The 13,550-nt window shown below is 26.9% G+C and overlaps 3 protein-coding genes across 3 annotated transcripts; 1 reads left to right on the top strand and 2 right to left on the bottom strand.

Annotated features, from left to right (window-relative positions):
* Window positions 1-322: 322 nt before the first annotated feature.
* LOC111030076 lies at window positions 323-2,973 on the bottom strand. Its single transcript, XM_022309409.1, has 2 exons — window positions 2,701-2,973; window positions 323-1,592 (listed from the first exon to the last, which is right to left on the bottom strand). The coding sequence occupies exon 2, from the start codon at window positions 1,571-1,573 to the stop codon at window positions 902-904; it is 672 nt and encodes a 223-aa protein (XP_022165101.1). The 5' UTR covers window positions 1,574-1,592; window positions 2,701-2,973; the 3' UTR covers window positions 323-901.
* Window positions 2,974-5,829: 2,856 nt separating this feature from the next.
* On the bottom strand, window positions 5,830-7,585 carry LOC111030040 (nischarin). Its single transcript, XM_022309351.1, has one exon. It carries the CDS (start codon window positions 7,298-7,300, stop codon window positions 5,939-5,941), a length of 1,362 nt encoding a protein of 453 aa, XP_022165043.1. The 5' UTR covers window positions 7,301-7,585; the 3' UTR covers window positions 5,830-5,938.
* Window positions 7,586-7,688: 103 nt separating this feature from the next.
* Window positions 7,689-13,015, top strand: LOC111030039 (acetyl-coenzyme A transporter 1-like). Its single transcript, XM_022309350.1, has 10 exons — window positions 7,689-7,922; window positions 8,061-8,332; window positions 8,395-8,521; window positions 9,410-9,569; window positions 9,635-9,789; window positions 10,547-10,737; window positions 11,803-11,987; window positions 12,074-12,194; window positions 12,268-12,483; window positions 12,761-13,015. Exons 2-10 carry the CDS (start codon window positions 8,099-8,101, stop codon window positions 12,938-12,940), a joined length of 1,569 nt encoding a protein of 522 aa, XP_022165042.1. The 5' UTR covers window positions 7,689-7,922; window positions 8,061-8,098; the 3' UTR covers window positions 12,941-13,015.
* The last annotated feature ends 535 nt before the right edge of the window (window positions 13,016-13,550 follow it).

The following is a 13,550-nucleotide window of genomic DNA, read 5'->3' as shown; positions in this document are numbered from 1 at the left end:
GAAAACATGGCTTGATATGAATTTGTATAATTAGATTTATATTTATTCTTATATTTTTGAACTCGACTTATATTTTTATTCTTTGACTAATTTAAATTTGGTAATTATAATAAGTACCATTGTAAAGTACATTATCGACAACATTACAGACATACTTGGGATATATCAAAATCTATACACAACTATCTTATTGTTGAGCTAATATTTTAATCATAGAAATATTTTCTATAACTAGGCTCTAATTTTATATTGAAACCCAGACTTTTAAATAGATATCCAGAAACAAAATTTAACTGTAGGTAATGTAAATAATAAGTATGTATTATATTACTATATGATAGTTTATTGATAATTTTTAATCCAGACCAATATAATTGTGAAGACAAAATACTGAAGGCTACAAATCAGACATATATAGCAAGCACTAAATTGAATAGTTATGATTATAATTATTTGGAAGATAATCATTAGTTCTCTTGACTTAACATTAGTATACTTCAGACAAATATAGTAAATTCAGTAAGGGTTTTCAGTAATTTGTGGTTTTCCACAGAACATACAATAACAAAAAAAAAAAAGACACAAATACTATAAAAGTAAATAGATGTGTAGAACAGTGACTTAATAATATTACATATCATTAGAATAAACAATAATTAGTTACTTCTAATTGATTATAATTAATCTTAAACCTAATAAACAAATTAATAAAGTTATAAGATTGGTTTTAGTACAAAGATTTAGAAAAACATTTATACAACATAAAACATTTAATAATATATATAAATATAAATTACAATAATACATTTTCTCAAATTTTGGAAAATCTTTAAATATTAAATTCAGACTCAGTATGTAATTATTTACTTCTTTTTCGATTTCATTCATGTGTTATATCACACTATTCCACTGCTAAATTAAATGATTCAATATCTCCAAAATGCTCGTTCATTGATTGGACAAATGCCTCTTCCTGTGGATCCTTTTTCTTTTGCCTATGTTTTTTACATTTTTTTTGTATTTGTACATCTATTTCTTCTTCTTCTTTATCTTCAAACAAACTTATATTGTTTCTTTTTCTTCCAGGATACGATCGCCTTGGTGGTTTTTTAAATCTGATATCTACATCAGCTTCAATTTCGGCTAGCAAATCTGTAACATTACTACAGCTTCTATCTTCAGAAACATCAGAAAAAGTGGTCCATTTATCGTCAGAATCATTAGTTGTTGTGGCAGTTTCATTTTCAGTCTCAGTAGGTTCATCTTCTGGATCACTGTAAAAAAGTTCTGGAACTCGACCATACTTAATATTTTCTTCTATAACAGGTAATATAGGTTTGTACTGTTGGCAATCAGTTTCAGTTACATTTATTGTTTTGTTTTGATAGTGTTTATTAATGACACTTATGTTTAATGAATTATTATCCTTGAGAATTCTTTTTGAATGCTTTTTAGACATTTTGGACGGAGTTGATGATTGTATTGGGGGTTCAAAATTTTCTTCATCTCCAATAGACAGTTTGCAGCGACGGTTAGATTTTTTCTTTTCCATTGCTATCGACAGGTTAGCCATAATTATTAAGTAAATTAATCTGTAATATAAAAAAAAAAATAACAATTATTTAATAACTGCTGAATATCATCTAAACGGTTGCAATACCCAATAATTATATTATCAAAAACACTCATTACCTATTTCAGAAACTATTAATATTTGTCTTAACATTTTTTTTTATTATATAAAGTTGTTACAAAACAACTTTTTTTGAGAAAAATTATATATTTTGTTAATTTTAAGGGTTAATACTTTTTTTTATTATAAAAATGTACATTTTTAATTTCTTATTCCAAATCAGAATATTTTCTTGAGTACTTCGACTCATGACAATTTAATTTTAGAAAAGCTGAGTAGAAATTTGGTCCACTTCTCCTTGGGTATAAGCTTTAAGTACTTATAAGTTATAACTAATTAACGAGTAACAACTAGTCCAAAACATAACTTTCTAATATCTAAATACATTGAATAATATTCTTTGGAATTTGAAAAAGAATGATAAAAAAATTGTTTTATGAAAAAAATTAGTTTATAAAAAGATTTATAAAAGCGTTAATACCTAACTAATAACCTAATTTATTATTAAATTTTAATCATAATACGTTTTGAGTTTATTATAGAAGGAAAAATAGGTACAATTAAAAAAAAAAAATGTAGTAATTTTATTCATTTCAATTGAACCTAGTTCTAATTTTGCCAATTTTGAGTTTTAAATAAGTATGAGTAGATCAAAATTAAAAAAAAACGATCAATTTAAAAATGATATTCAAAATAGGGATTGCCTTTAAAAAAAAAATGATGTGCATGCGCAATACATAAATTAATAACAATTATAAGTTATAGAAATGTATGATCCATTAGTCTAGTTGAATGTCTCGAAAGAAACTTGTAAATTATTTAAAGGATAATGAGTTATTAAGTGTACTCCTTTTCTAGGGACACAATATATGCAGAGTAACAGTGCATATACAAAGAGTTGCATAACAAATATAATTAAATCGTTTAACATAAAATAGTCAAACATTACAAAAACCAGATAGGTAGATGCTAAAATTATATCAATATTTCTTTCAATAAATATACGTCAAATATGTATCCAAAACTATTTAATTCAATAACAGCATTAAAAACAGTAATTTACTTACTTCCACACAATGGATATTTTCAAGTAAAATTGACACTTAACTGCGAAAACTGGGAAAGTAAAATGTAGTGAACGTAATGACTATTCATTAATAGAATAAAATAATAACGTACTCGAGTATGAAAATTGTTAAGTTAATTTAGTAAGCCGTAAATGTTAACCGTGAGTCTGTACTCTGCAAAGATATCTTAAATTGCAATAATGCAATGTGCAATCCATAAATCGGGCAAACCACAAAGCCGTTACCCAAAATTCATAAGAACAATAACAACCTTTGCTGAAACTTGACAACGTTAATTCTGTTGCCAACCCATGAACTGCTAAATAAACACAATATAAATACGTTTTTATTCGTTTGGTGGTGGTACTGTTTAATGTTATTTGATAATGGTCAGAAGTGATAGTGATAGACACTGATAGTGACGTAATCACCGTTCATAAAAAAATAAGAAATGTTTGGAAATTTGGACTTGACGTGGTTCATGGTTAGGTATTTCAGACTATTCAGTAATTGGTATTCAGCGAATCCACGAACAAAAGTCCGAGAATAAGACCTCCAAATTTAAAATTGGATATCTCCCAATATGCGGCCTACCATAATAATATTAAAAGTATAAATAAAAAAAAATTGTAATTTATAAATGTCACAAAAAAAGTAATTAGTACCTAGATGGCTAGGTACTTTCATCCACGAAAGCAAAATTTCATATCTCTAAAGCGGCTAAAGGCCTGAGCACACAGAACGCGATCTGTCGCGACGGGCCGTGATGTATATGTATATATGATTATCACGACGGTCAAGGTCAAATTCTGTATTTAATTACAACCGGACCGCTACCCGCTGCGACAGATCGCGTTCTATGTGTCCGAGCCTTAAGGAAAGCATCAAAAATATAACGCCAAACCACTAATCTAGAAATATTAGCCCTAATTATTTTATGCAGTTGTATGTAAACGAATTCCTAAAAATGATTTTTTTATTACCGCTGCATATTGTTTATTAAAATGTTACTCGTTAGACAACTTCAATTTACGAATCTATGGTTAAAACCATTATTGAAAAATGTGAACAACAAAATTTGTTCCCCGACTCCAGGATTTTACATCACGATTTTGAAAAGCAGTAATTACAACGGCAGAGCGGCTATGTTTTTGGTCCAGAATTAGTTATAAGAGGGTGCTTTTACCATCTTTACGACTTTACCAGAATACATTTCATAAAGTTCAGGAGTTAGGAGTTGAAAAGTTTTTAACTCATGTTGGAAACAATATTAGGATACGGCCAAGGTTATAGGGCATATAGGCTAAAGATATATTTTTTATTAAATAAAGTAATATTTCGTGTGTAATATCAAAATTTTTTTTAATTTTGATTGTATTTTTACATGTTTATTTTCTGTGTATTTATAAATATACATTTTTACGAAATTTCAGTAGAATATCATTTTCAGCCATTGAGCCATAAGAATTTGGTCCACAATTCCATAAACCGAAAAGAAATATTTATATCTATGCACAATTCTCAGCACGAAACCGGTTTATGTAAATATGTAATATTTATTTATTTTATATATTTAATTTGTATTACCTTGTGCAAAGTGCCAACCCAAGGGGCAAGTTCGTATTTCAGGTATCAGTTTTTGCACATTCTGCTCAATATTTGAAAACTGTAATCGTCATTTTTATTCAACGTTTTTCTGCAGTTTCTTAATTGTTTTAATATGAATACAGCATAGAAGCCTATTTTATAAAAAAAAAAATGTGGGGAATGGAATTAAGGCTTTCAAAACTACTTGATAACACTGTACCCCTAGGATGTCGTGATCTACAGTTTAAGTTTAAGAACTAGTTTTCTAGGAAAGCCGATTTTGTTTATACCAAAATACCTATATAAATAGTTAAGAAGTATAACAATTGTCAAAATAAGCCATTCGTCAACATTTGAGATGGTATAAAAATGCTACTTAGAGAATACTTCCAAGAAGTTTTTCTACCTTTATCAAACTAAAATAGTAGCCCGGAAAGTCACTATGTATAGCAATGAGATACTTAATTTTTTTTTTTATGTACTAAATTTAATTATTTTTACAAATATGCTAGGATGACACAATGTCTCCAATTAGTGTCGTTTTTCGTATATAATTATTTATCATTAAGTTCAAATATAACACATCCATTACAAGTACAAGCTCGACAACTACTGTACAAAAAAAGCGGTACCCACGTCCACGTGTGCATATTTTTAGTAGTTGACAATATAAAAAAAACAGTTAGTTGATCAGTCATGTTTATCAAATTGCAATAAATAACTATCTCTACTGTTTATCTTGTAGTGTTCTCATAGGAATCTGAAACCTCTATGTGACGCCTTAATTTGTGTGGGAATTTTGCTAAAAAATACATCTATAAAAAAAGAATAGTTGAATGTTTATTTATACATATTTGATATTATTACATGTATAGTATAATGATAATATTCGAATATAATTTGAATAAACCAAATTTTGATGATGGATAAAATATCTTTATCTGGCCATCACATTGAGTACTCATATACTTCAACTAGACTAGTGACCTCATCCATTTCAGAAATATCCTGCATATCTGTGAAGATATATCCCGTACTTTTAAGTACAATAACTAAGTGACATAGATAACACTCAAATCACAGAATAGAACAAATACTCAATTTATAAAATAACTTTTTCAGCCATTCTTTTTACGGTAGAATTTTTGAAAAAAATCACTATTAATAATCTACTTATCTCCTCGTTGTATACACTATACAAGCACGTTTGTTTTTAGATAACAAACTGTGATTGCCAGTTCAAGTTTAAAAAAATATCTGGTATTCAAGTCTTATTAGTTTATGTACTTACTTTGTAACTAGTTGCAGACTAAATAAGTATGTAGTTTTCTTGAAGTTAGGTTATTTTTTTCAAACTTATGACAGTTATGAGTAAAAAAAATTCATTTTAGAATGTATATCAATTTGATTTTTTTTTAAATGATACACAAATTCACAATAAAGATATTTTATATTTCATAGCTTAACACAGTTTTAATATAATAAAAACATAAAAATGATTAACAAAATAAAAATATAATTCAATAGGTATATTATTATTATCACAAGACACAAATAAAATCTTAATTTGTGATTATTATCGATAATATGGAATAACAAAAAAATAAATATAGATTAGGTAGTTAATAACAATGTTTTTGTTCAATCTAAATCATCTATCAAATAATGTTTTTCCTTCTTTGGCAACCTTTATTGCATGCATTATTGCCACAGTATCGAGCTCTTTTTGAGTGGGTCTCTCATTGTCTAAACAAAAGTCTGAAGTTCTTTTTTTAAGTATACCTAGTACCTTAATTCTGTAATCAACTACAGTTGACACAGGATTTCCAGACAAAACTAAATAATTCATATTTTGTAACCCACTCAGGTGTTTTAACTGATCTATATCTTCAACCAAGTTTGAGCCCAAGTCCAACATTTCTAGTGAAAATAATTTTGAAAATGCTTTCAAATCAGAAATTTTATTTGAAGACAGATTTAGACATACAACATTTCCTAGTTTTGTATGAAGGTCGAATACTTCAGTAATATTATTACTTGACAGTGATAAGTGACTGAGATAACTAAGAGGTGATAGATCTTCAATAGTATTCAATAAATTTCCATTTAAATTAATTGTTTTAACATTTGGCGTTAAAACTGTGAGACTTTTTAATGTATGTATTTCATTCCAACTGAAATCAACTACTTTAACTTTATTCCAAATCATACTAGAATCCATGTCAGAGGACCATTCTTTATGAACATTATCACTTAACAAAATATCTTCAGGAGTTTTAAGCTTTGAATTGTATACTGTAATTATACGTACTGTATTTCGTAATGTCATTAAATTATATATCATATTATATGCAATATTATAACATTCAAATTTATTCACATTCTTAAAAGATGATAGCTCAAAACTTAATTTATTGTAAATTATGTTACTTGTACCAACATAATGATTTCCTCCCTTAATTGCCAAGTATTTAAATTTTGAACAAAAATCTAACACATGGCTAAAATTATACTCGTTATTTTCACTATCCGGACAAGGTAATTTTAATCTTTCACTAATTGCATATAATAGTAAGACATTAAAATTAAAACCATTATCGTTCAAAAGGTAATCATCCCCATTTTGAAAAAATTCTATAGCTAGTTTCTTGACAATTAATATTACATCATACTTGTGGAATTCTAAAAACTCTAATAGTTCTTCATGCATTGACTTTTGTAAAAATGACAAAACAGTTTGTAAATAAATTTCCAGGCCAACTCGACGTCTTTCAATGAAATTCGGTTCTTTGTTCCCAATTATTTTTTTTCCAGGCAGTATATCTTTAGTTACAGTATGTTCATTCACTAATTTTTTGTGCAGTTCCAAAAATTCTTTGTATCGTTTTTGTACACTCCATGTAACGTCGCCAACATTCACTTGGATATGATAATATGTTACTCCATCGGTATCTGTTTCCGCCTTGCTAATAGCAATGTTACATTCATGACAATATTGGACATAACAAGACATTTTTTATACTCTGTTCAATATTTATTTAGAATAATAAGTAAATAAGACTAACACAAAAAATTATTAAAACTGAATCATTATATAATCAACAACTCATCGCGAAGACGAAGAATCTTTTGCGAAGCACTACTAAGTATGAACAAAAATAAACAACTTTGAAAATCCACAGAAATCAGAATAACTATTAGAAAAAATACAAATTTGAGAAATACAAGATTGTTTATCTTCATTTTTCGGCAAAAATGATAACAGAGTTTGGTTTTTGACAGTGTGCTCAGTGGTGTTGTTACCATGGATAGCTGCTGGTATAATCGCTGTGCTTATATACATTAAGCGCATGCGCTAACCGGTATATATATTTTCTTATACGTGGATAATTCACGGTTGATTTTAATTTTTTGTTATTAGGTATTTAGGTAAAAAAATAGTTATTAACTGACAAGTTGTCAGTGACAACTGTTAAGTGGCTGAGTGCTGATTATCAATTAGTGTAATTGTAATAACTGTGTAAATGTAAAATAAAAACAATGTGCAAAATAAAATGTGGATTAATGTCATTCGTAATAGAACTTATTTAGATGACATTATCTATGTACCTATACGGCTAAACCTACCTACTTGAGTTAGTATTACTTATATAAAAATAGCAATAGGTGTAATACTCATCAGTAATCAATTTATGATTGATTTCATTAGTATTCAAAAATGTATTGTAATACTGTTCTGCTGTTCATGAATTAATTATAGATTTCTGTTATAGTTTACAAAATTGTTCATCTATAACTTTAGGCGTTAACAATGAGTAAAGTCAAACCTAGAAAAACCATGGTTTTTGAAGATAAACTAGAAAATTTTAGTCCAAAACGAAAGAAACATGGTTCGCATGTACCTAAAGCTGTACCTTGCACAATTGGTGATAGGCTAAACATAGCAATTTTGTTATTTTTGTACACATTACAAGGAGTACCACTCGGACTTTCAGCAGCTATACCAATAACAATGCAGAAGAAACATATAACATATAAAGAGCAGGTTAAATCATTTATAATATAATATTTTATTTGTAGTATTAATTATTTTTTTTTCCATTTTAGGCCCAATTTAGCTTTTCTACATGGCCATTTAGTTTAAAACTACTATGGGCACCTATTGTTGATTCTATATTTTGGCCAAAGTTTGGTAGAAGAAAAACCTGGCTTGTTCCTGTACAATACTTAATTGGTCAGTAAAAAAATTGATAATTTTGTTAATTATAACTTTTTAAACTGATGTTTTTCAAACAAAGATTTATAATATGTGGATTCAATATAAAGCAGGGGTTAGAAAACTTTTTGTAGGAAAGAGCTATTTTTCTAATAATTAAAATTTTAATGTTTAATAAGCGTCAACTATTTTTAATCTTCTTTATTCTATTATGCATTGTGTATTTTGTTTATTTGTCATGGAGAGGTATACAATCGAGCAACGTGTTTTGTCATGTAAAACGCATTATAAATACGGCGAGTGTTTTGCGGTAACTGTAAGGTGACTGTATGATCCCTGAACACCGTAAAGCACTGACCGCAACAACAATAACGAGGCTGGTCAGTAAATTTGAAGATACAGGATCAACTGTGTCTCTGCAAAATTAAAAACTGCATTCCTTATGAATCACCTATGAGTTTTTAAGTTTGCAGTTGATCCTGTATATTCAAAGTTACTGACCAACCTTATTGTTATCGTAGTCGGCGCTTTACAGTGTCCTAGGATTGTACAAAGTTTCCTAACAATTACTATAACATACTAGCTGTATAATAGGGTGCAATGGACAAAACATGCTAATAAGATTTATTTCTTTACTGATCATCTCGACCTATTATGAATCCAGACAAATCTAAATTTGATTAAAAACGTAAATAATAAGTAAAGATAATTCCTATCAGGATTAAATTCTTATGATTTATCCTTTTTTAAATTAATTGTAAAGTAATATATTATATAAATATATTTTTTTTTTAACTGTAATTTATTATTGATGTACATACAGTAAATGTATATATCAAAAATATAAATTTATGATTTTAATATCTTTAAGTATACTGCATATATTTAATTGGCTTAATGTTCCAGGTTTTTTTCTGTTATTTTTGGCAATGAATATCAATGATTGGCTAGTGTTTACAGAAGATCCAAACACTACATTTTTGACATTAATGTTTTTTTGTTTGAACTTCTTAGCAGCTACACAAGATATTGCTGTCGATGGTTGGGCATTGACAATGTTAAGAAAGTTGGTATTTACATGTTGACATAGATTTTAATTTTTTAATTATTTATTCTAATCAATATTTACAGAGAAAATGTAGGATATGCCTCAACATGTAATAGTGTAGGTCAGACAATAGGTGCTTTTCTTGGCTATGTTGTGTTTATAACATTAGAATCACCTACTTTTTGTAATAAATGGTTACGATTTACCGAAAGTACAGAGGGTTTAATCACATTACAAGGTAATCTTAAAATACATTATATGGGTAGTTTAGTTCATATTAATAATGTTTATTTAGTATCAGATGAAATCCAGTTTTTTTTTTTTTTTGATTTAACGTGATTACTTAATTAATATTACAATCCCTTATTTTCCCTTTTTTTAAACAGAAAAATCTATATATCAAACCAACTCAAATATAAAAACTTATGTATGTAAAGAATTATTTATGGGGTGTAAACTAATAAAGGGGTTTATATTTCTAACGTTTTAAGGAGTTTTATATAGGCAATTTTCTATGCTTTTGCATGGAGGTAATGTAAGTGTGTGCATTGTAAGTGATCATTTGTGTGAGTGACTGTGTATAAAATTAATATCTGAGTGTTCCGCTATGTGCACATTGTACGCACTCATCAATAACACATTAATCTAATATTATAATAGTTAGTTAATTGTTTTCAAGAAAACCTCATGGCAAAGTTGTAGGTATTTTCAGACGTTTTTCCGAAGAGTAGGAAATATTTTACAGTTGCATGAGATAAGATTATTTTGGTAGAAAAAAATAGAAGGGGTTGAATCCCCTTAATGCATCAAAGTTTTGATCCTAAATTAATTTTTAAATTATAGTAAAACGTTTTCCTCATAAAAACAAGCCAGGTGGATTTCATTTGACTTTATAATGTTTTTTATTATATTAAATATTTAGATGCAATTAATACATAACTACTATTTTACTATTTTTTTTTTTTTTTACTGATTTCTGAATTTCTATTTTTTAGGTTTTTTATATTTCTGGGGTTATACATTTATGATTGCTACAACATTGGTAGCTATATTCAAACATGAAAAAAAAGAATCATCTCAACATGATAACCATGATTTAAATTTATATCAAACATATAAACTTCTTGGAGATATCATGAGATTACCAAGCGTTAAAAGCTTATCAATAATATTACTTACTGCTAAGGTAAATTTAAAACGCTAGAAAATTGATAGTATAATTAATAATTAATTTTGATTTTGATTTTGATTTGAATATAGCATAATATTAATTTGTTATGTTCTGTTCATAATTATTAAAATTTAAACTAAGATATAGTTTTATAATATTTACATAGTTGTGTAGTGCATGCTTAAGCTTTACCTAAAATGTTACCTATACTCTGTCCAGCGAGAGATCGTGCCACGCACCAATCAAATCTGGTTCCCCCACTCGTCACCCTACCATAGGGGAACCACTTTTATGAGCGTGGTGACTAGGAGGGATGCTTAAAACCCGCTAGTTCTCTTGCTGGACAGAGTATAGGATTATAATTTTCTATTTTTGGGCAAAATTAGAATAAAATTAATAATTAATAAATTAAAATAAAATACTTTATTCTATAGTAAAATTTAAATATGCTAACTCAATTTATTGTTTTCAAGTCTATTATACTGTTTTAAAAAAAGTATCAAAAAAATGTGTGATCATAGTTTTTCGTACTTTTTGCAATTTTAAAATAAGTTATTTTGTACAAATTTCTATTTAAATCCTACTGTGGTATAAAAAAAAGGCATTTTGTTTTTATGTTGCTGTTAGAAAATTGAAAGTTAATAAATGTTTATACAGCATCATATTAAGTAAAATATCTAGATTATACGTTATTAGCAGAGCTTGGAATTTTATGCATTTGCATATTTAACATTTGTTTTGCCACAAATTTGTTTCATTATATCTACATTATACTTACAACTTAAATCCAAAAATTTTTTGTTGCATAATTTACCAATTTAAAATGATTTTGTAAAAGTTTTAAACATATCTATTTTGATCATAAATTAACCAAAAAAGCATAAAAGGCCTTTAATTACACATTTCCAGGGTCATATTTTGAGTCATATTTAATCCTTTTTTTAGGCAATTAGTTTTAATATTTAAAGTTTAATTAAAAATATATTTCTGTAAGCATAAAAAAGATAATATACCTATAATTTTATATACTATAAGAAATATTTATTAATATTTTTTAATAACTATGTATCTCTGTTTTAGATAGGATTTAGTGCAATTGATGTTGTTTCTAGTTTAAAAATTATTGATAAAGGTATTCCTAAAGACGATATTGCTTTAATTGGACTATTATCGATACCACTCCAAATTATTATACCTGTATTGATAACCAAGTACACAGCCGGACCGAAACCGATGAATATATATTTAAAATCCATACCATACAGGTACAAGCATATAAAATAAACATATATATTATATTATGATATAACAATAATTATTTAATAATTTGTTAATTAAAATTACAATTTAGATTATTAATTGGTATCGTCATTGCTGCCATTGTTTACTTTACACCATATTTTATTGACCAAGATGGTAATGTTTCAATGTTCTATTATATATTAGTATTGAGTTCATTTTTACTACATCAGGTATAGAATAATATTACTGATAACTTTTATTATATACTTGGACCAATCATTTATTTTTTGTTTTTTTACATAGTTGACAATGTACTCAATGTTTGTAGCCGTGATGGCATTTTTTGCTCGTATAAGTGATCCATTATTTGGTGGAACTAATATGACTTTGTTAAATACCTTAACAAATTTAGGAGGCGCTTGGGCTAATACTGCTGCATTATGGATGACTGATTTTTTGACATACAAACAATGTTCAACCAATGAAAATAACACATGTTCCACTGAAACAGAAATTAATGTTAGTAAAAAATTATTATTTTTATAGCATACCATGATACATTTTTAACTTAGTTATCTTTTTTCATAAATATAAGTTACCTTAACACAAAAATATAAAATAATGATAAAAAAATAATATTAAATTGATATTTTATACTCAAAATTTCTTCTGAATGTTCCATTGTAATTTATAACACAATATGAACGTAGAATATATTATAATTCATGAGTAAATCATTTGTCAGATTTAATTATTTTTAAATATTAAAAATATTTAATGTATGTTGATGTTCTAGGCTTGTCAAACATCAGATGGAAAGTGTGAAATTACAATTGATGGATTTTATTTGGAAACTATCCTTTGTACAATTTTTGGAATAATGTGGTATCAATATTTTTCAAAAATTATACGTAACCTGCAATCTAAAGACCTGAAACATTGGCATGTTGATGCTAAAAAGCATTCACAATTATAATTAAAAAATAAATTGTTGATTGTTATTATTTATTTGTTATAAAAGAAAACCAGAATAAATATTTTATTAAGCGATCGGAATGGTTTCATAAATATAAAAACTGTGTTATCTGTTAGAGAAATAATATTATTCATTCAATTTATTATAATATAATTACAAATATACCAGTATATTACATTATATTATATTGATCTAAAACATGAATGTGTAAAGTTGCATATTTTCCTAATACACCTTGTGTATATAATTAATAGATACAGTGTGATTCAGTACTGTGGTTTGGGGGCATGCCCCCCCCCCCTCCACGGAATTTTATTTTGTTAATTGTACTATTATATATTGTAGTATACAGACATTTTTTATAAGTTATATCATTAATTCAATTAATTTGCTTCATTATGATCTATTTTGTTTTAAGCTATCTCATTTGCACAAGGTTGGATATGGCTAATATAATACTATGTGTTTGATAAAAGTTATAAATCAAGGTGTTGTGAATAATACTATTTAAATTATAAATTAATTCTTAAGTTTACTACTTATATTAATTTGTGGTTTATAATAATTCTAACACATTGTTGTATTAAATATTTAAATTTATATCATAATT

Source organism: Myzus persicae, unplaced genomic scaffold, assembly GCF_001856785.1.
Source record: "Myzus persicae strain clone G006 unplaced genomic scaffold, MPER_G0061.0, whole genome shotgun sequence".
Lineage (NCBI taxonomy): Eukaryota > Metazoa > Arthropoda > Insecta > Hemiptera > Aphididae > Myzus > Myzus persicae.
This window is presented reverse-complemented; position numbering and strand designations above follow the sequence as displayed.